Genomic DNA, 20841 nt, shown 5'->3' on the forward strand with positions numbered 1-20841 from the left:
ACGGCTGCTGCAGCCAGGAGGCGGCCGAGGTGGCCGGCGGCAAGGGCCAGAGGGGTGCCGCGGCCGGCGCTGGCCCGGATGCCAATCCCGCCTGGATCGGCCCGAACAGGGGCCTGCCGTACGCGGCCGCGCCCAGGTACGGTCCTGGTGGTGGCGCGAAGGGGCTCGCCCCGCCCCCGTACTGCGGCTGCTGCTGTAGGAGAAGACCAGGGGCGGCGATCGGGGCCGATGGCGGTTGAGCATAGGCCCCGGCCCCATATTGCTGGTGGAGCTGAAGCCCGTGGACGGCGGTGACGAGGTGATGTAGCGTGGCGGCGAGTTGCTTCGGAGACAAGGCGGCCAGCGGCGATGGTGGAGATGCGCCCGGAGACGCCGGTGCAGGTGGTGCCGAGGAGGAGACGGGACACGCCAGCGAGGTCCCGGCGGATGCGGTCGGCGCGGTGATGCTTGGCGCCGTCGTCATGGGCGCGGTGGTACCGACGGGCAGCGGCGGCGGTGATGGCGGCATCGACATGATCGCAACATGGTCTCTGAATACCAAATTGGTAGGATTAGGGTTCCTACCGGCTCTACTGCGTAGGTTGTAGGGGCAAGGAGGAAGTGGGCGCGGCGAGGAGCGGGCGCGCCGGCGGCAGGGCGCCGTCGCGGCTAGGGTTGAGGGCGGCGGCGGCTAGGCTGCGGCGGCTAGGGTTTCCGGCTCCTCTAGGAGCCGGGCAACAAAAGATAATAATAGTTTTTATTGCTTGCCTCCAAAAGAGTCTTACAATCTATATTTATATCCTAGATAACTTGTAAAAGAATCAATTCTGAGATAACTTGCCTAATCTGAATAAAACTAAGATAACTTGCGGGTCTAAGCCTGCCTGTTGGGCCTGCGGCGGCCATAGACCTGGCCGGTCATAACACTGTAAATCACGTGTGGTAGGTGCCGAGGTGAGAGTGTGAACGTTCGACATGATGCTACAGCTCGATATGTGCTACCCACGCCAAGCACTGAACCGATGCTAGACCAGGGATCCTGCGGGTCGGAGAGCTGTCGATTCATGGTGCTCAACGCAGCTGGCCGGTAAGATGATACGCTGAGATCCTGGTCATCCGCATAGCATTTCTCGTGCAAATTGAAATGGAGAGATCACAGGGCGGTGATATTAACTTAGTCTTTTGTCGGTTCAATAATATGATGATAGTTGAACGAATGCAATGTCCCAACTGCTGCTGAAAAATTTGACCAGACCCTTCCTGGAGAAAGGAGAGCTGCCAAGAACGTCTAACTATGAATGAAGTATCCAAAGAAGATGGACCTACTACCTGACATCGGTTGGAACAAGTAATTATCCTTACTCCTCTGGATCCACCAGTCGAGGTCATTAAGGCCATTAACAGTATTAGACGCGCGTATCTTAGGGCTGGATGTGATAAGGTTACTGGTGAGAAATGCAAAATTAATTGAGAGATGGTTTGCAAGCCTAAGTTATGGGCCTTTTTGATTCACAGGATTTTGAAAATGTAGAAATAGAAAAAGTATAGGATTGCAGTGGCATATCAACTTGAATCCTATAGGATTAGCAAGGAGTGTTTGATGCCACATGAAAAACAAAAGAATTATAAAAAGAGGTTGGAGTGGATGTTAGATTTTCTATGAAATATAGTATAAAAGATTCCATAGGATAAATTCCTATGGGATCCAATCCTATAAATCAAAGGACCGACATAGAAAAAATTCCTAAGGATTTCAATCCTCCAAAAATCCTAAATAATTCCTTTAAATCAAAGGAGCCCTATATAGTGGATTGGGTGTCCTCAGCCTGCAAAAGTTTGTTACCGCTCTCCGTCTATGATGGCTTTGATTTGAGTGGGCTAACTCACTAAACCTTGGATTGGCATGGACACGTCGTGCAATGATGATTTTTTTTAGAAAAGGAGGATGACCCCCGGCCTCTGTATCTATGCGATGTATACGGCCATTTTATTAATTATTCTCACAGAACCTTACAAAGTCATACAACAGTAAGACTAAAGCCGCCGTCTAAGCAACAAATTGTTGCTACACCTATCCAGTTGATGAAGAGCCGCAGATAGCTTGGGCCTAATACCAAACAGACATCGCAGCCAAGCCTAACATCTAAGACCTGAGACCCAACCTAGCCATTTGCCGGGTCTAGGGCACACACTGGTCCGGCGTGCTCTCAGAGACCGCCGCCGCCAACTGTCACCGCTCCATCTTCAGAACTGTACTGATACATCAACCTTGCTCGGTCTAACTATCGTCGACGCCACCACGGCGACCAACGGCACCTCCTCCCTACGCGCAAACAGCTGAACACGTCGCGGTCGTCACTGATACACCTCAGCGCCATGCTGCCAAGTACCACCAGCCAACACAGCTTGAAGTCCTTGAAAGATCTGCCATGCGTAGTACTTGCCGACCAGGCATGACAAAGCATAGCACCTGTCTGTCAGGCATGACTTGACATCTCCACCGAAACTCCGTGCAAGACAAAGCCGCTCCACCTCCTGCCTCTGACTTCCAGCGCTGCTCCACAAACGATGCTCCCAAGAGAGAAACGACACCGCAGTGCCGCCATCGTCCGATCTGTAACACCAGATCCTAGGGTTTCCCCGGAGCAGCACGGGTGGGTCGACAGTAGTTACACGACGGTGCCTCCATCAAGGTAACGACGAGAACGCCGTCATCGCCTGCCGTCGGCTCGGTTTTCACTGGCAACCATGTGTCCCCTACTCGCATCCGGGACTAGATGATGGATCTCGAGATCCGATCCCCAAGCCTCTGGCGGGCCATCTTTGAAAGAAGATGACCACCACGTCCACCAGCGTCACCACGCCAGGCACGCGTCGCCGCCGGCACCCCCATGGTGCCTAGAGGCCGACAAGCCCCGACGAACACCACGCCTCGCCAGCCGCCATAGCCCAGGCCCAAGCACCACCAGATCTAGATCGGATCGGGGTCAAGGGCCCCAAGCCGCAGAGGCAGCACCACTGGACGGTTGTAACGCTCCGGACACACCCGCCGGTGGTCGTTACTCCTGGCGGGATCTAGACTGGCCCCAGAGATCAATACTAGTCTTTTCTGCGCACTTCGTCCTCACTCATGCGCACCCGGGAGCAACTTCCCGGTCGGTCACCCATCCTGACACTACTCCAAGCTGAGCACGCTTAACTTTGGAGTTCTGTCCGAATGGGCTCCCGGAAAAGAAGGAATTCCTTATTGATATGAGTAGTCTATCATCCCTAATAAGCCAGACCATCACATACACCCCCACTCAGAGGAACCGACGTCCTCGTCGGGCCACAGGAACGTTCCCTCTTGGCACATACGTCTGTGCTTCTAGTCCAATACATTTGCCATGCCGTGTGCCACGACGGGTCACAAACGTCATGAACAACATGACCACGCACCTGTTCGCAACCATCCGTGTAACCGCGAGGGTCGGCTCTGATACCAACTTGTAACGCCCCGGACACACCCGCCGGTGGTCGTTACTCCTGGCGGGATCTAGACTGGCCCCACAGATCAATACTAGTCTTTTCTGCGCACTTTGTCCTCACTCATGCGCACCCGTGAGCAACTTCCCGGTCGGTCACCCATCCTGCCCTCCACCCCGCCGTAGGACCGAGTCATCGCCGGAGCTCCGCCGCGCCACGCCGCCAAGCCGCCGCCGAAAGAACTCGCGCCGCCGCCAGGGGAGGGAGAGAGAGACGCACCAGGGAGAGGCCCCACCGTTGCCGGCACTGCCTGGGCTTTGCCCGACTGTGTCTCTCGGCGGCGGCGAGGGGGAGGGAAGGCGGAGGAGGACCGGCGACGGAGGGGGCTAGGGTTCCCCCTAGTCGCCTCAGAGAGGGACGCTGTGCAATGATGATGATATAAATCTTTTTGCGGCTGCAACTCAGGTTACCATGGCGATGGTCATCGCACCACTTTCTGGGAATCACCTTGGCTGGACGGTTTTCGTCCCAAGGATATTGCTTCAAAGATCTTTGACCTATCCAGGATGAAAAGAAGCTCCGTCTACTTGGCTCTCACCGACAATGCTTGGGTTTGCAACATTATTACCTCTCAGGGCCTCACCTTTGATCATATTGAGCAATTCGCCACCCTCTGGGAGAAGCTCTCTAATGTCATACTCACCCCCGGAGTCGATGGCATAATTATTTGGAAGTTTATTAAAGATGGTGTATACTCCGCGTCTTCTGCGTACAATGCTCAATTTGAGGGTCTCATGGCCCCGACCATGATCTCAACAGTTCGAAAAGCGCCCCCCCCCCCCCCCAAGTGCAATTTTTTGCTTGGTTGATAATCCAGAATAGGGTGTGGACCGCCGATAGGTTGCAACGCCGGGGATGGCCGAATTGCAACCTTTGCCCTCTTTGCAAGCAGGTTCAAGAGACGGCGGCCCACCTCCTCTTCCAGTGCCGGTTCACAGTGAGAGTGTGGACGGAGATTAAGACTTCGCTTGGTTTTCACGACATCGACCCGACAGATTGGAGATTTGTGCCCTCGGTGAGAGTTTGGTGGGACGAGGTTTGTCACAAGAGGGGTGACTCGCGCAAGGCTCGTAACACCTTGATGATGCTTGTTGCATGGGAAATCTGGAACGAGCGCAACGCGAGGATCTTCCGCAACACGGCCGCTCCTACTACCATCGTCATCATCAAGATTAAGGATGAAGCCTCTCTTTGGGCTCGTGCGGGCGCGAAGTATTTGAGTAATATAATGCCGCGTGAGTAATTTGTAATCACCCGCTTGATGGAACCATGTCTACTTCTCTTCTTAATTAATGAAAATGGCAAATCTTTTGCCTTGTTTAAAAAAAGTATTTATCCTCCTTAGGAAAAGGCACGCGAGGCAAAATGATAAGCTTGACCGGAGCTTAGAAAACGAAGAACGAGACCGAGCAAGGTCGCACGAGGCACCAACCCCGAGTAACCACAGCCCGGGCTGCCGCCAGTCACGAAGTTTCCAACCGTTGGCGCCTCATACGCCTCAGAAAATACGCACCTACCCCGACGCAACACTCATGTTGTTCATGCCTCATCCCACGGTCCCTATTTAAACCCGCCTCCCCATCCATTCCTCTCCAAGAAGAGCAGCAACTTCCAGTTCCAGCTACACTACTCTTCTCACGATCGAGCCCCTGCAGGGTACCAAACTACCAATACATACTCTTCATATCCTCAGACTAGTGCTTTAGCCAACTCGTCCATCCGCAAGTGCAATGGAGTGCGAGAATGGCGGGGTTGCTGCCAACGGCAACAGCGTGTGCATGGCAATCCAGCATACCGACCCGCTTAACTGGGGGAAGGCCGCCGAGGAGCTGACGGGTAGCCACTTGGACGAAGTGAAGAGGATGGTGGCAGACTACCGCAAGCCCGTGGTGACCATCGAGGGCGCAAGCCTGAGCATCGCCAAGGTCGCGGCCGTGGCAGCTGCCGGCGAGGTGGTGGTGGAGCTCGACGAGTCTGCACGTGAGCGCGTCAAGGCCAGCAGCGACTGGGTCATGAACAGCATGATGAACGGCACCGACAGCTACGGCGTCACCACCGGTTTCGGTGCAACGTCGCACCGGAGGACCAAGGAGGGCGGCGCTCTCCAAAGAGAGCTCATCAGGTTCCTCAACGCCGGTGCGTTCGGCACTGGCTCCGACGCTCATGTTCTGCCCGCTGCGACCACACGTGCAGCCATGCTCGTCCGCATCAACACCCTCCTTCAAGGGTACTCCGGGATCCGGTTCGAGATCCTCGAGGCGGTTGCCAAGTTGCTCAATGCCAATGTCACGCCGTGCCTGCCCCTTCGGGGCACGATCACCGCGTCGGGTGACCTGGTTCCGCTCTCCTACATCGCTGGACTGGTCACCGGCCGCGAGAACTCCGTGGCGATTGGACCAGACGGCAAGAAGGTGAACGCCGCCAAGGCGTTCAAGATAGCAGGCATCCATGGCGGCTTCTTCGAGCTGCAACCCAAGGAAGGTCTTGCCATGGTGAATGGCACAGCTGTGGGCTCTGCTCTTGCGTCCACCGTGCTCTTCGAGGCAAATATTCTTGCTCTCCTCGCGGAGGTCATTTCTGCCGTATTCTGCGAGGTCATGAACGGCAAACCGGAATTCACCGATCACCATACCCACAAGCTGAAGCACCATCCAGGACAAATAGAGGCAGCTGCTATCATGGAGCATATCTTGGAGGGAAGTTCCTACATGAAGCTTGCAAAGAAGCTTGGCGATCTCGACCCACTGATGAAGCCAAAGCAAGACCGGTACGCGCTCCGGACATCCCCGCAGTGGCTTGGACCACAAATCGAAGTTATCCGTGCTGCCACCAAGTCAATTGAGCGTGAGATCAATTCTGTCAACGACAACCCACTCATTGATGTCTCCCGTGGCAAGGCGATACACGGTGGAAACTTCCAGGGGACACCTATTGGCGTGTCCATGGACAATACCCGCCTCGCAATCGCGGCAATTGGCAAGCTCATGTTCGCTCAGTTCTCCGAGCTTGTCAACGACCTTTACAATAATGGTCTACCATCAAACCTATCCGGTGGGCGCAACCCAAGCTTGGACTACGGGTTCAAGGGTGCCGAGATCGCCATGGCCTCTTACTGCTCGGAGCTGCAGTTCTTGGGCAACCCGGTGACCAATCACGTCCAGAGCGCTGAGCAGCACAACCAGGACGTCAACTCCCTTGGTCTCATCTCCTCCAGGAAGACTGCAGAGGCCATTGAAATCCTCAAGCTCATGTCCTCGACTTTCTTGGTTGCCCTCTGCCAGGCTATTGACTTGCGCCACATTGAGGTGAATGTCAAGAGTGCCGTCAAAAGTTGTGTGATTATGGTGGCAAAGAAGACACTAAGCACCAATTCCACCGGCGGCCTTCACGTAGCGCGCTTCTGCGAAAAAGACCTGCTACAGGAGATTGAGCGAGAGGCAGTGTTTGCCTACGCCGACGACCCTTGCAGCCCCAACTATCCACTGATGAAGAAGCTACGTGGTGTGCTTGTGGAGCGCGCCCTCTCCAATGGCATGGGCGAGTTTGATGCGGAGACCTCCGTGTTCGCAAAGGTTGCCTTATTTGAGGAGGAGCTACGCAAGACGCTGCCCCCGGCGGTTGAGGCCGCACGTGCTGCCGTAGAGAGCGGCACAGCTGAAATGCCCAACAGAATCACTGAGTGCCGCTCATACCCCCTCTACCGGTTTGTGCGTGAAGAGCTCGGAACTGTATACCTAACCGGTGAGAAGACACTATCACCTGGCGAGGAGCTTAACAAGGTGCTCGTGGCCATGAACCAAGGCAAGCACATCGATGCATTGCTTGAGTGCCTCAAGGAGTGGAACGGAGAACCCCTGCCCATCTGCTAAACTGAGAACATACAAGCAGAAGATAAGAGGACACGGAGAAGGTGGTTTCTCAGATTTCCGACGACAAGTGAATAGTGATACATTTAGCGAAGCAGAATGTTTTTCTCTTTCATGTTTCTTGTATGCAAAGCTGCAATAAATTTTTTTGCCTTGAGGCCTTTTAGGCTGCTAAAACAATTTTGACTGTAATTTTTGAAGTATCGCGAATTATATTCCGTAGTACTTTCAACATTCTATATGCATGGTTTAAGAACTTTCAAGTAGGACAATGAAAAGTACTACTCTCTCCATCCCAAAATAAGTATCTTAACCTTAGTATAACTTTATACTAAAGTTAGTGCAAAATTAAAACACTTATTTTGGGACGGAAGGAGTATAAGCTAAGCCCCCAGGTAGCACTTTTTTAGTCGAAACCATAGAACAATCGTTTTGTGGTATTTTCATTAGGAAACATAATAGCTAAAATGTTCATATTACAGGTACTGAGCTATCTAGGTTCTGATCCTTTCTTTCTTGTTATGCTTTGCTCTGAGCTCCGCTGCCCACATGCCTTGTTTGAGGTAATACTTCAATGTGTTCATATGAGGTGTTGTTGATCTGAATATTTTGTCATTCCTCACTGACCATATAATCCAACATCCCATGATAATGATATCCAAAGCAATTTCTTTTGAAAGATGAGATAGAGATAGGGTGATTTCATCATAGGTTGATATCACTCTTTATTTGTCAGGTATAAGAAAATCCCAACGTTTGAGTGCAAATGGGCAATTCCAGAATAGATGTATAAGTGTTTCCTCGGTTTTGTGTGAGCAAAGAACACAATTGCAATCTTCCAGATACATGCTTTTACGTTGTAACAGATTCCTTGTGTTCACCCTATCATGTAATAGCATCCAGAAAAATATCTTCTGTCTGAGTCTGCATGAGGTGCTCCACAGATGCTTAAATATACTGTGAGAATTGTTTGCCCCAATGATTGCTTTGTACATTTTCATGGATGGATAATGTGTGGAGGTCCATGAATAAGTCCATCTGTCTTGTGTATCATTTTCCTCTTTGTTGCCAATAAGGTCATTCAAGGAGTTGAATTGTTGATAAGCCTGCAGAGATAATGGTCTATGAAAGTGTTGACTGGTATATGCATGCTCAAGGATCTTTGACAGTGAGATGTCTCTGTTTATAGCAAAGGAGTGCAATTTAGGGTAAGTGAGAAGTAGTGGTTGCCCATACCAGCTATCTGACCAAAATAAGGCGGTGTCCCTCTGCCTACCTTACAAATAGCATGCTGCTTGAATTTGGGTAAAAGTTTAATGACTGATCTCCACCAAAAAGAGCTAACCATCTTATCCCTGGCAATGAGTCATGGTAATGAGTTTTCCAGATGATGTTGACCCATGGAATGTCTTCTTTGTTGAAAAATTTGTGGAGAAACTTCATAAAAAGTGCTTGATTATGAGTTTCAATATCCAGAACACCTAGAACCCTATGATCTTGGGGTTTACAAACTTTCTCCCATGAGATTAAGGCATCTCCTGTCTCTATAGTACCAAATTTTCTCCAAAATCATTGTTTGAGTAGATGTTGATTTTTTACCACTATTTTGGGGATCAACAGAGAGCACATGCTGGCGAGGACAGACTTGATCAGGGTGAGCTTGTCTCCTGAAGATAGGAGAGTTGAACAACTGAGTAATCTGTTTTCAATACTTTTTATCCTGGGGACATAGTCTTCAATCCTGGGCTTGGTGAAGCTGAGAGGAAGGCCAAGATAAGTATGAGGCAAGGACTCAATCTTACACCCAATTAGAGTAGAAAGAGCATTCGTCTTTGCTGCAGGACTATTTATAGATATCATAGTGGATTTGGAATAAATTCACTTTGAGTCCGGTGTAAGCAGCAAAATGAAGCAGCAGATTTTTAATGTGCGGGAGTTGCTGGGCAGGTAGCGTTTTGTATTTCGTAACTGGTCGTTCATCTTTTCCTCCACTTGTAGTACTTTCAGCATTCTATGTGGTTCAGTCAGCATTATGTGTCCAGTCTTGCTCCTATTTAACAAAAGGACAATTAGCATTTCCCCTACACACTCCATGTGATGGACAAGTCTCCATTACTATACATAACATCCCCTCACGATGCCGAAGCAGTCAGTAGTCGCCCTCATCTCATGTATGTTTATACGTATTTTTCTCGTATGGTCTGTTACAGCTAGGGCCTGGTGTCCGTTCGGTCCTGTTCTTCCGACCCTTTCAGCAGACTTCTTCAATTCACAAATAGTAGAGTGGTACTGTATATGTTTCCAATTGATGTTGAAGTTGTCAGCAGTCCATCAGGTTCTGATCTGAAGAAGGCACGTCGGGGCTTCCTGCCTGCAGGATTAAAGATGTTTTCTTGAAACAGGAGAGCTTGGTGCAAGAGATATGTATGCAGTATGCAATGATACGATCTGATCAAACTTAATGTGGGGGACCAGATAGCAATTGTTAACCTGTTTCCTCCAAGCTTAGTCGCCAAGCACGTTGAGTTTACCTGGCGGGTTTGCTGAGCTGGTCACCATGAGGGTTCGTTGGTACCAACCATAATAAACATAAATAAAATCCCGGCTCTGAATGAAAAATGCACATTGTTCTTCAACAGGGCAAAAATAACAAATTTGTGCATTACATGGATGATGATGCATCTGTACCTGCCCTGAACCGGCTCCCCTCCCTTAAAATATTTGTCCATTTCAAAAGGGAGTAACATGGAATCTTCATGATTCAACTGCGTTTTTGTGATGGTCTCGTGAACAGAAGCAATTAATCATTGTATATCAGAACTTTGTATGCACAAAAGCTTTTCCAAAATGCATGTCACGATATTCTATCACGTGGTTAGGAACTTAGGATCATGGGGAAGAAAAGCAGTAGTACATGCCCTGAGCTCTGAATCGCCTTTGCTTTCCTTGCACGCCCTCTTGTTGTTGGCAGCAGCAGGAATCAAATGCGGCAGCTTGACACAACAGCTTCGTTTTCAGTACTACTAGCTCGTTTTGAGCCCTTCTGCAGCAACCATGCGATGCGAAAGCCTAACTGCCCGATTTGGCTTTGCTCGACATAACCGGAAGCGACTGCCTGAACTGAACTCGTCTTGGGTCTGTACTTAGACAGTTCAGACTCTGATTTGGCTTTGCTCGACATAACCAGAAGCGACGGACTGAAGAAGTCGTCTTGGGTCTGTACTTGACGGTTCAGACTCTGAGAACTGCAGAGAGAAAGATCCGTCGCTTCATCCCGTTGTGTTTAGCCCTTTTCAGTCAGGCTTTGCACTGCAGCGCGTCGGCCGGTTCTCTCGAGATCTCCGACCGGCTTCACCTTCACGTGTAAATTGTAGGGTAGAGACGGACGCACGGGCCGGGGCGACCGGACCAACTGACCGACCCAGCGACCGACCGTGAGTGCCTGGGCAGAAGCCCACGTCCACACGCGAGCCGAGCCACCAACCCCACCAAACCCAGACCACCACAGGCCACCCACCACGCACGGCGCAGCTCCGTTCCGTCCCGGGCGCCGGGGCGGGCCCCGCGCCGCAGCCTCCATCGTGGCCCGCGGTTGGACGGCAGCGAGGCGGCCACGCCCACGCGCGGGGCGGGGCGGGCGACGACCCGGCCGGCCGTCGTGGCGCGCATCGGCGCATGGTTGGCATGGCAGGTCCATCCAAGGGCGATCCCAGCCCAGAGAGTCAGCTCTCCAGCAACCAACCCGAGGAAAACAGTGAGCCCAACAACCCCCCACCCGCCGCCCCCGCGCTATTTAAGCGCCCCCTCCCCCCTCCGCCATTCTCCAAGAAGAGCTTAGCTTCCGGTTTCGCCTCAAGCTCTTCTTCCATCCATCCATCCATCTATCTATAAACGTACGCGATTAAGTACTAGCAGTGGTAGCATCTGTCGTGCTTGTACTGCTCCCTGCATTGTTTTCGTTCCATCTGTTGTGTAACCTGCAATGGAGTGCGAGACCGGCCTCGTCGGCTCCCTCAACGGCGAGGGGCTCTGTATGTCGGCCCCCCGCGCCGACCCCCTCAACTGGGTGAAGACCGCCGAGGAGCTCACCGGGAGCCACCTCGAGGAGGTGAAGAAGATGGTGGCGCAGTTCCGCGAGCCGCTGGTCACCATCGAGGGCGCCTCCCTCGGGATCGCGCAGGTGGCCGCCGTGGCCGCGGGCGCCGGCGTCGCCAGGGTCGCGCTCGACGAGTCCGCCCGCGGCCGCGTCAAGGAGAGCAGCGACTGGGTCATGACCAGCATGATGAACGGCACCGACAGCTACGGCGTCACCACCGGCTTCGGGGCCACCTCCCACCGCCGCACCAAGGAGGGCGGCGCGCTCCAGAGAGAGCTCATCAGGTCAGGATCGGTTGCAGACCCAAAAGTTTTTTTTTCCTTCTGCTCGATTCATTTTTTTAGTGCTTTGAGTCATTAAGACGTGATAATATGACAGTAAGGAGCAGATTAAACAGTTTAGATTGCGCTGGATGCGCGCCCATGTGCCCTGTTCCGTCGTGCACACGGGATTCCCAAGCCCAAAAGGATTCTTTTCGTTTGGGGTTTCGGGGAGTAATTAGCTTTTTTTTTGAGGGGGAGTAATTAGCTAGGTCGTTGGTGGCACTACTACCCATCAACTAACTGAAACTTTTTCTAAACTAGATGATACCCCGCACGTTGTTGCGGGAATATTTGCAATACATTTCGATGGTATGTGATTTCTATGGAACATGAATAGTGATACTACGAAAACTAAAATTGCAAATTCATATGCTTTATTGTGTTTGATTAATGTATTGTAAAATATCTAATATATGTTTACATGTTGAGGTGGACATTTTCACGTGCATGAATGCATGTTGTGGTGGGCTTTTTGCTATGCATGTTGCTTGATGATGTGGACCGCTCGCTGTACGAATTATCCTTTTACTCTAGAATTTGAATAAAATTCAACAGTACTAGTAGTATAATTTACTTTGTGCAGACCTCAAGTATTTATTCCCTAGTAGTATACTCTGTTTCCCTACTGAAGTAGCAACACGATCCCTTGAACCAATGATGACAGCCAATGAGCCAAGTAGCACGAGCAGTTCGGTGAACCTGCACCACACCACCAGATCTGTTCAGGATCTAGAGCACTTGACACATCTTAGTCGCAGCAGGCAGCACTGCTGTGTTCAGTTGGCCATCTTAATCGCGGGCGATGGGCGTGCCCGCCTAATCACTCCGCGAAACAAAGTGGCAGCGACAGCTCGGTGGGCACGGAGAGCCCGCCCACCCCAGGGTTGCAGTGCGGGGCTCTCGCCGCCGTGGTCCACCATTACTCGCTTCGCTTGTCTCTTTTCGCGGCAAGAAGAAAGAAGATCCAACCATCATTCCCTTCTTCACCGACAGCCAGGGGGCTCGGGTTGGATGTCAATTTTGACTCCACCGGAGCAACGAACGAACGAAAGCTTTTTGTTCGGCGACCGGTTGGTGGTGGGTTAGCTGGGCTGGCTGGAGCCGTGTCTGTCATGCATGCGCACCGCGTAGTTTTATCAATCACACGTAGAGGACGTGGGTGGGAGTGGCTGGTTCGGGGAACGGGGGCGCGCCAACGTCGCACGCAAGCGAGGTTAGGTGAGGCGTTGTTGTACTTGCAGCTCTGCTCCAGCTCTCGTCGGGTGAGTCATGGTTGGGAAGCTTCTCAAGACTTTTCTAGATAAGGCTCCAAAGTCCAAACCATGTCTTGGTGTCTTTTTTATTATGCACGCTAGTTGAATTTTAATACGTCCAGTAGAACGTGGGAGTGGTCAAGTGGCAAGCATGGGCACAGACTAGTACTACTACTAAAGTTGTATTTTATTTCCACCGACGGCCACTCTGTATACCTATCGCTATACGTGCCGAAAAGACGCGCACATCTGACTCACTTGGTGCACCTTGCCATGGGGAGCATGGACTGAGCAACAATTTTCAGAAAAAGAAAAATATTAAGCAACAATAACTTATTCCAGACTCGGCACAACACTTTTTATTTTGAGGGAAGACTCGGCACAACACTTCACTGCCATGCGCTAGCAGTCTAGTGCTGTACACGACGGGAAAAAGACAAGCAACAAGCATAACTAATCATACGACCATTTCTTGATCGTGCCATTTTGTTACCAGCAGCAGCACAAGTTTTGCGCCAAGTGCAGAGTCGGCAATGACACTACAGGAAACTGACCCGTTTGCTCCCCTCTGTTTGACAGGTTCCTTAACGCCGGTGCCTTCGGAACTGGCACGGACGGACACGTTCTGCCCGCCGAGGCAACACGCGCGGCTATGCTCGTCCGCATCAACACCCTCCTCCAGGGTTACTCGGGCATCCGCTTCGAGATCCTCGAGGCCATCACCAAGCTGCTCAACGCCAATGTCACGCCGTGCTTGCCGCTCCGGGGCACCATCACTGCATCCGGTGACCTTGTGCCGCTGTCCTACATTGCCGGCCTTATCACCGGCCGACAGAACTCTGTTGCGGTGGCCCCTGATGGCAGCAAGGTGACCGCTGCCGAGGCATTCAAGATCGCCGGGATCGAGCACGGGTTCTTTGAGCTGCAGCCCAAGGAGGGCCTTGCCATGGTGAACGGCACGGCTGTGGGCTCTGGTCTTGCATCGACCGTGCTCTTTGAGGCCAATGTTCTGTCCGTCCTTGCTGAGGTCTTGTCTGCGGTGTTCTGCGAGGTGATGAACGGCAAGCCGGAGTTCACTGACCACCTGACCCACAAGCTGAAGCACCACCCTGGACAGATAGAAGCGGCTGCAATCATGGAGCACATTTTGGAGGGAAGCTCATACATGAAGCAGGCAAAGAAGCTTGGCGAGCTCGACCCGTTGATGAAGCCGAAGCAGGACCGGTATGCCCTCCGCACTTCGCCTCAGTGGCTCGGCCCACAAATCGAAGTTATTCGATTTGCCACCAAGTCGATTGAGCGTGAGATCAACTCTGTCAACGACAACCCGCTCATCGACGTCTCCCGTGGCAAGGCCATCCACGGTGGCAACTTCCAAGGCACCCCCATTGGTGTCTCCATGGACAACACCCGCCTCGCCATTGCTGCTATTGGCAAGCTGATGTTCGCGCAGTTCTCGGAGCTCGTGAACGACTTCTACAACAATGGCCTGCCTTCCAACCTGTCCGGTGGGCGCAACCCGAGCTTGGACTATGGTTTCAAGGGCGCCGAGATCGCCATGGCCTCGTACTGCTCTGAGCTGCAGTTCTTGGGCAACCCGGTGACTAACCATGTCCAGAGCGCGGAGCAGCACAACCAGGATGTGAACTCACTTGGTCTGATCTCATCCAGGAAGACCGCCGAGGCTATTGACATCTTGAAGATCATGTCTTCCACGTTCCTGGTGGCTCTGTGCCAGGCCATTGACCTTCGCCACATTGAGGAGAACATGAAGACAGCGGTGAGGAACTGCGTGATGCAGGTGGCCAAGAAGACCCTGAGCATGAACAACATGGGCGGCCTCCACATCGCCCGCTTCTGCGAGAAGGATCTGCTGACCGCGATCGACCGCGAGGCGGTGTTCGCGTACGCGGACGACCCGTGCAGCCCCAACTACCCGCTGATGCAGAAGCTGCGGGCGGTGCTGGTGGAGCACGCGCTGGCCAACGGCGACGGCGAGCGCGCCCTGGAGACCTCCATCTTCGCCAAGGTGGCGGAGTTCGAGCAGAACATCCGCGCGGTGCTGCCCAAGGAGGTGGAGGCCGCGCGCGCGTCCGTGGAGAACGGCACGCCGCTGGCTCCCAACCGGATCAAGGACTGCCGCTCCTACCCGCTGTACCAGTTCGTGCGCGAGGTGTGCGGCACCGAGTACCTGACCGGCGAGAAGACGCGGTCGCCCGGGGAGGAGCTGAACAAGGTGCTGGTGGCCATGAACGAGCGCAAGCACATCGACCCGCTGCTGGAGTGCCTCAAGGAGTGGAACGGCGAGCCCCTGCCGCTCTGCTGAGCAGCCGACGAGACAAGGTAACACCAAAGGAAAAGAAAACACGTACACACAAAGTGAATATAGAAGTGGTTCAAGACTGTGAAGCGGGAGGTTCCTGGTATATCTACGTTTCATTGTACTTAGTTAAGTTGATACTACTGTTGTTTTTTCTCGCTGCCGCCATGCCATGAGCAGGCGAGGCAGGCAGCTTCTCAAACTTGTGTTGTTGTAACTTGTATGATGGGAGCTTAAGTACATTACTTTGTTTCATAATACACCGTGTTATCGCCTTTGTTTCTTAATGATGGACACTGGCAGTTTTGCATTGTGGGTCGAAGAGTGGGTTTCGTTCCTTGATCTTGTCACGTACCGTTCTCGAACTGTCGGTGCCTCTCTGCCCCCCAGTGCAAGAGACGTGCCCATGTGTTCAGTTGAAATAGCTGCAGCTGCTGGTGGCCCGTGGCCATCCGTTCAACGACTATCCTAGGTTACGTGCGAATTCAGACTTTCAGAGTCACAGTCGTCCTCCGGAAAACGAGTTGAGAGAACAACTTCGCTGTTGGATCCACTGAATCAGAGTGATTTTTCTTGTTGAATGTTGATCAGTGGCGTCCTACTGTCCACCAGCATTTAGTTAGACCTTTGATTTGAAGGGAAAAGACAGCCCCCCTACATGGTATATGATCTACTTTAAACAGGGAAGGTTTCACGTCCCAGACATGGCCATGTGATGTGATGGCTCATCTTGAGGAGCGCGAAAGTACCGTGGGCGGGCAGAAAATTGATTTGAATTAGTTCAGGCGTCAACATGCCTTGTTCGTTTGCACCAGCACCACACCACCCATTTGGTGTACAGCTGATGAGCAATCGTTCGCAACGGTTAGGAGTACTATATGACAGCTAATATCTCGATGCAGCCAAGCTGTTGGCGCTCTTGCTTGCAGCACCAAAGATTGCTACGCATGCTAAACAGTCAAATGCAATCACATCACACCCGAAAAACTTTGTTCGTACTGCTGGTCCATTTGGTGGTCGTTGATAAGAGATGTTTATATTGACGCGCTCCACGGGCGATGAACGGTAGAGCTTGTCATTCATTAGCCCATGAGGCCATGACGAATACTTCCTCCTTTCTGGTTTATAGGACTTATTTTAAAATTTTAATTTTTTCATTTTATAAGGCTTAATTTGGTTGTTCTCCATCACATGTTCAGACTTCAAGGTGCATTAAATCATTGCATGCAAGTATTAAGAGAAAACTGATCAATGCATGCATTGCAATTAATGCATTCGTAAACATAATTTTTTGAGGAAAACAAGAGCATTAATTGGATGCTTTTGCAAACTACAAAAAATATTCCACCACTCATCATCTATCTTGGTTGATGAGATTTTTGAATTGAGCCTTATAAACCGGAAAGGAGGGAGTACGTACACCGGTGCTGTTCCTCTGTGGCGAAATTTGCCGAATCAAAGAGGATCGGGGCAATGCACCGAGAGTTGGACCCTCCTCTTCATCGTTGCCGGCGAACGCTATGAGACGGTCCATCCAGTGGCAACGGCTGCTAGGTGCTATTGTGAGCTGTGGCTCACACGGCAATCGACAGCGAGATGGTGGTGCTGCAGTGATCGGAACCAGTCGTGATGGCGTCTCTTCTTTGATCGGCTAGTTTTGTGTGAGCGAGTTGGTATCGCTTCGGGTGAAAACACATGATCTTGCCTCGACGTCAATATGTTGTTTATCTTGTAGAAGATGTTGCTTCGAAAGATTTGTTCCCAAGTGCTAATCCCCGTCCGACATCTGGTTGGATTAGACAACATTGACTTGTGAGCGAGAGTGTTGCGCCCTTTGTTTGCTAATACTCCAAGAGGCATTAACTATGTGGATGGCCATGAATTCTTAAACCAGTTTATTTGGCATTATCAATAATGAATGATGTATGGATGCATGCTTCAGTATAACCTAGGGGCTAGGGAGTATAATCCTTTTGAGAGATTTTTTTAGATGATCTGGCGGTAAGACAATTCAATTGAATTATACGTTAATGCGGGATTAATCTTTGTTCTCTAACAGGTAATTATGGTCGGTTATTTTATTTTGATTTTATCCATGTTGGCTTGTGTTTTAATTATGTTTTGGCGGTGTTTTTTCATTCGTATCGTATTGTGCTGGTGTTGGAGATGATTTTTTTTTTGAATTTTCATGGGGGGGGGGGGGGGAGGATCCCCCACTTGAATATATTGATCACTGTGGGCTAAACTCCCAGATAGTTACAAACACCAACTTTACATGAGGGGCGAGGATAGCATCACGTAGGCAATGCCGAGAACGCACACACCCATCCCTCTACGTGCGATTGACGAGCTTCAGACAGCCGATCACGCCAGAGGACCGCGTCCTCCCTACAGCAGCAAAGCAGGTGAGCAAGGGACGGCGGCATGCGTTGAAAAACAACCGCGTTCCGGTGTTTCCAAAGCTGCCAGCAGCTTGGCAAGGCGAACTCGACCTCCGACTCAACACTTGCCGCCATCGCAGCAGCAAGGATGCCGAGCTTGCAGACCGTAGCACCATCGACCACGACCTGGACATGCCTCCAGAACGCCACCGCGAACGGGCAGGAGAAGAGCATGTGGTCAGCAGTTTCCAGAGCAGCAGAGCAGAGTGGACAGCCGGCATCCTCAGCATCAACAATGTGCTTTCGAAGCAGGACATCCCTCGTGTGGACGCATCGTTGCACCAGCAGCCAGCAGAAAAACTTCACCCGCGAGGGCGCGCTCGCTTCCCAGATCATGGAGGCGAAGCCCGCAGTCACCCCGCCAAACCGCAACAGCCTGTACGCGGAGGTGGACGACAGGGCGCCTTTGGGGGCGGCGGCGTGCAGAAGTCACCTCTCACCCCCCCCCCCGTCCCTTGTAGGCAGCGCGGCCAGGAGCGCCGCAACCACCGCGAGCTTGCGCTCACCCACCCTTGTTAGCCGAGGCACCAGGCAGCGGGCGAGCCCACGTGCACGCACCTGCCCGACCGTCGCCTCCGCATCCAGGGCGTGGGAGAAGAGGGCCGGGTACGCCGCCGCGACAGCCCCGCAAGGCAGCCAACGATCCCACCAGAAGGAACATGTGTTCCCGTCCCCGACGTCGACAACAGAGATGGCACGGTAGAGAGGGAGTAACTTCACGACCGCGGCCCGGTGCTCACCAAGGGCCAGTTCGCCGCGAGCAAGGAGGGAGCGTCCACCAGCCCCGCCCCAAATCCAGGCTGCCCACCAAGAGCTGGGGGTCGTGTGAAGGCGATGCAGCATCTTGAGCAGCAGGCACAAGTTTTGAGTTGCCAGGTCGCGGATTCCCAGCCCGCCTTCGCTCTTCGCCCGGCAAACGCGCTCCCAAGCAACAAGGCATTGGGCGCCCGGGGCTCGTTCGGCGACGTTCCATAGGAAGGCGCGGCGCAGCCCGTCCAACGCGCGCACCACGGCATGCGGCAGCAGCAACGCAGCCATGGCATATGTAGGGAGCGCGTCCAGGACAGCGTCAATGAGCACCAGACGCCCCGCAGGGGAGAGAAGGCGAGCCGCCCAGCCGGCGAGATATCTGTCCACCTTCGCAATCAGCGGAAGGAAATCCGCGAATCGCAGTTTCTCCCATGAGAGAGGGAGGCCGAGGTACGTCTGCGGGAACGACCCCATGGCGCAGCTCAGAGCGGCCACCGCGCGGGCCAGAGCCTCCTCCTCCACATGCACCGGCACCAGGGTGCTTTTGGTGAAGTTGATGATCAGCCCCGTGGCGGCGGCGAATTGATCGAGAATTTGCCGGAGACGGACCGCGCCGTCCTTGTCCGCCCGCGCGATGATCAGCGTGTCATCGGCGTACTGCAGCACCACCGCAGGCGCGCCCGGAAGGAGGGGGTGGCGAAGCACATCATCCTGGCGGATCAGCCGTTGGAGCACGTCGGCGACGATGAGGAAGAGGTAGGGGGGATGGGGTCCCCCTGCCTGAGGCCGCAGCGCACCCGGAACCATCGCCCTGGCACCCTGTTCAACAAGACCGCCGAGCTCGAGGAGTGGAAGAGGGCATCCATCCAGTCGCACCAGAGCGACGGGAACCCCCTGGCCTCCATCACAGCGCGCAAGCTCGCCCAGTTGATGGAGTCGAACGCCTTGGCGAAGTCAAGTTTGAGGACCATCGTAGGGGCCCGGCGACGATGGCAGCACTGCACCATCTCCGTGGCATAGATGAAGTTTTCGGAGATGCTCCACCCCGCACAAAGCCGGACTGATCTTCATCGATCAGGAGAGGAATTTGCCGCTGAAGACGCGAGGTAAGCCCACGACACAAGATCTTGATATCGCCGTTTTGGAGCGAGACGGGGCGAAAGGAGGCAGGGGATGGCACACCGCTCCCTTTGGGCAGCAGAGCGATGTAGGCCCGATTGATCCCGTCGAGGGCAGCGACGCCGTCGTGGAACTCGTCGAAGAGACGAAGAAGATCTGGCGCCACCACGCCCCAGGCCGCCTGGTAGAACGCTGGGCCCAGGCCATCCGGGCCAGGGGCGCTGGTGCGGTCCAGGGCGTGCACCGCCGCCTTGACCTCGACCTGCTCGAAAGGGGCCACAAGAGCAGGCCCGTCCACAGAGGGGGCACCGGCGTAGAGGGCCGCCAGGTCGAAGTGCCAGACGGGCTCCATGGACCGGCCCAACAGTGTCATGTAGAAAGCACGCAGGGCCGCGGCCTTCCCTGCATGGTCTAGCACCGGCACCCCTTCGACTTCCAGGGCCGCGATGCGGTTGCGTCATCGACGGTGCGAAGCAGAGGCGTGGAAGAACTTGGTGTTCTCGTCCCCCTCACACACCGCGCGACGTTTGCCACGCTGCTGCCAGTGCGCACACTGCCGACGAACGGACGCGGCGAGAGCCAGGCGGGCGTCGCGGCGGAGAGCGCTCTCATCTGTGGAAAGAGCACGGTTTTCTTCCAGGAAGTCAAACAGGTCAATAATGAAACGACAATCATTATCAAAAGTGGGAATGAACCGGCGCTGTTTTTTCCCAAACCTTGGCAGCAAACCTGAATGCTTTCTTCCTAGCCGCGAGGATCCCACCTGCACCCGTAGCACGCACCGGAGCAGACCAGGATGGCAGAGTGGTAGGGAGGAAGGCGGGTCCTGGAGCCAGCTCGTTTCAAAGAAGAACCGTGAGGGGTTCGGGGTTTTGGTCGAGGCCGTGACCAGGAGGGGAACATGATTAGAAGTGACGCGAGGGAGGGAGGTGAGAGAGGAGTCAGGGAACACGTCATTCCAAGCATTGTCAAAAAACGCACGATCAAGCCGGGCAAGGATGGGGGGATCCGGTCGATTTTTCCATGTGAAGGAGCGGTCCGAGAGGTGCAGCTCATGCAAAGCAAGGTCATTGACAAGGGAGTTGAAACGGGCGGCACGGCCAGCATCGAAATTCCCCCCGTCTTCTCGTTGGGATGGCGAATGAGATTGAAATCTCCCACAACGAGCC

The 20841-nt window shown here is 53.3% G+C and overlaps 2 protein-coding genes across 2 annotated transcripts; both read left to right on the forward strand.

Annotated features, from left to right (window-relative positions):
* The first annotated feature begins 5114 nt into the window (after positions 1-5114).
* LOC123127714 (phenylalanine ammonia-lyase-like) lies at positions 5115-7550 on the forward strand. Its single transcript, XM_044547513.1, has one exon. It carries the CDS (start codon positions 5235-5237, stop codon positions 7371-7373), a length of 2139 nt encoding a protein of 712 aa, XP_044403448.1. The 5' UTR covers positions 5115-5234; the 3' UTR covers positions 7374-7550.
* Positions 7551-11199: 3649 nt separating this feature from the next.
* Positions 11200-15620, forward strand: LOC123127715 (phenylalanine ammonia-lyase). Its single transcript, XM_044547514.1, has 2 exons — positions 11200-11750; positions 13622-15620. The coding sequence occupies exons 1-2, from the start codon at positions 11353-11355 to the stop codon at positions 15366-15368; spliced, it is 2145 nt and encodes a 714-aa protein (XP_044403449.1). The 5' UTR covers positions 11200-11352; the 3' UTR covers positions 15369-15620.
* The last annotated feature ends 5221 nt before the right edge of the window (positions 15621-20841 follow it).

The sequence above is a fragment of the Triticum aestivum genome, chromosome 6A (genome assembly GCF_018294505.1).
Source record: "Triticum aestivum cultivar Chinese Spring chromosome 6A, IWGSC CS RefSeq v2.1, whole genome shotgun sequence".
Lineage (NCBI taxonomy): Eukaryota > Viridiplantae > Streptophyta > Magnoliopsida > Poales > Poaceae > Triticum > Triticum aestivum.

Excerpts from the sequence above, each read along its gene's own strand:
- LOC123127714 (XM_044547513.1), top strand. The coding sequence starts at position 5,235 with ATGGAGTGCGAGAATGGCGGGGTTGCTGCCAACGGCAACAGCGTGTGC.
- LOC123127715 (XM_044547514.1), top strand. The coding sequence starts at position 11,353 with ATGGAGTGCGAGACCGGCCTCGTCGGCTCCCTCAACGGCGAGGGGCTC. Across the intron at positions 11,751-13,621 it reads CTCCAGAGAGAGCTCATCAG|GTTCCTTAACGCCGGTGCCT; the intron begins GTCAGGATCGGT and ends TCTGTTTGACAG.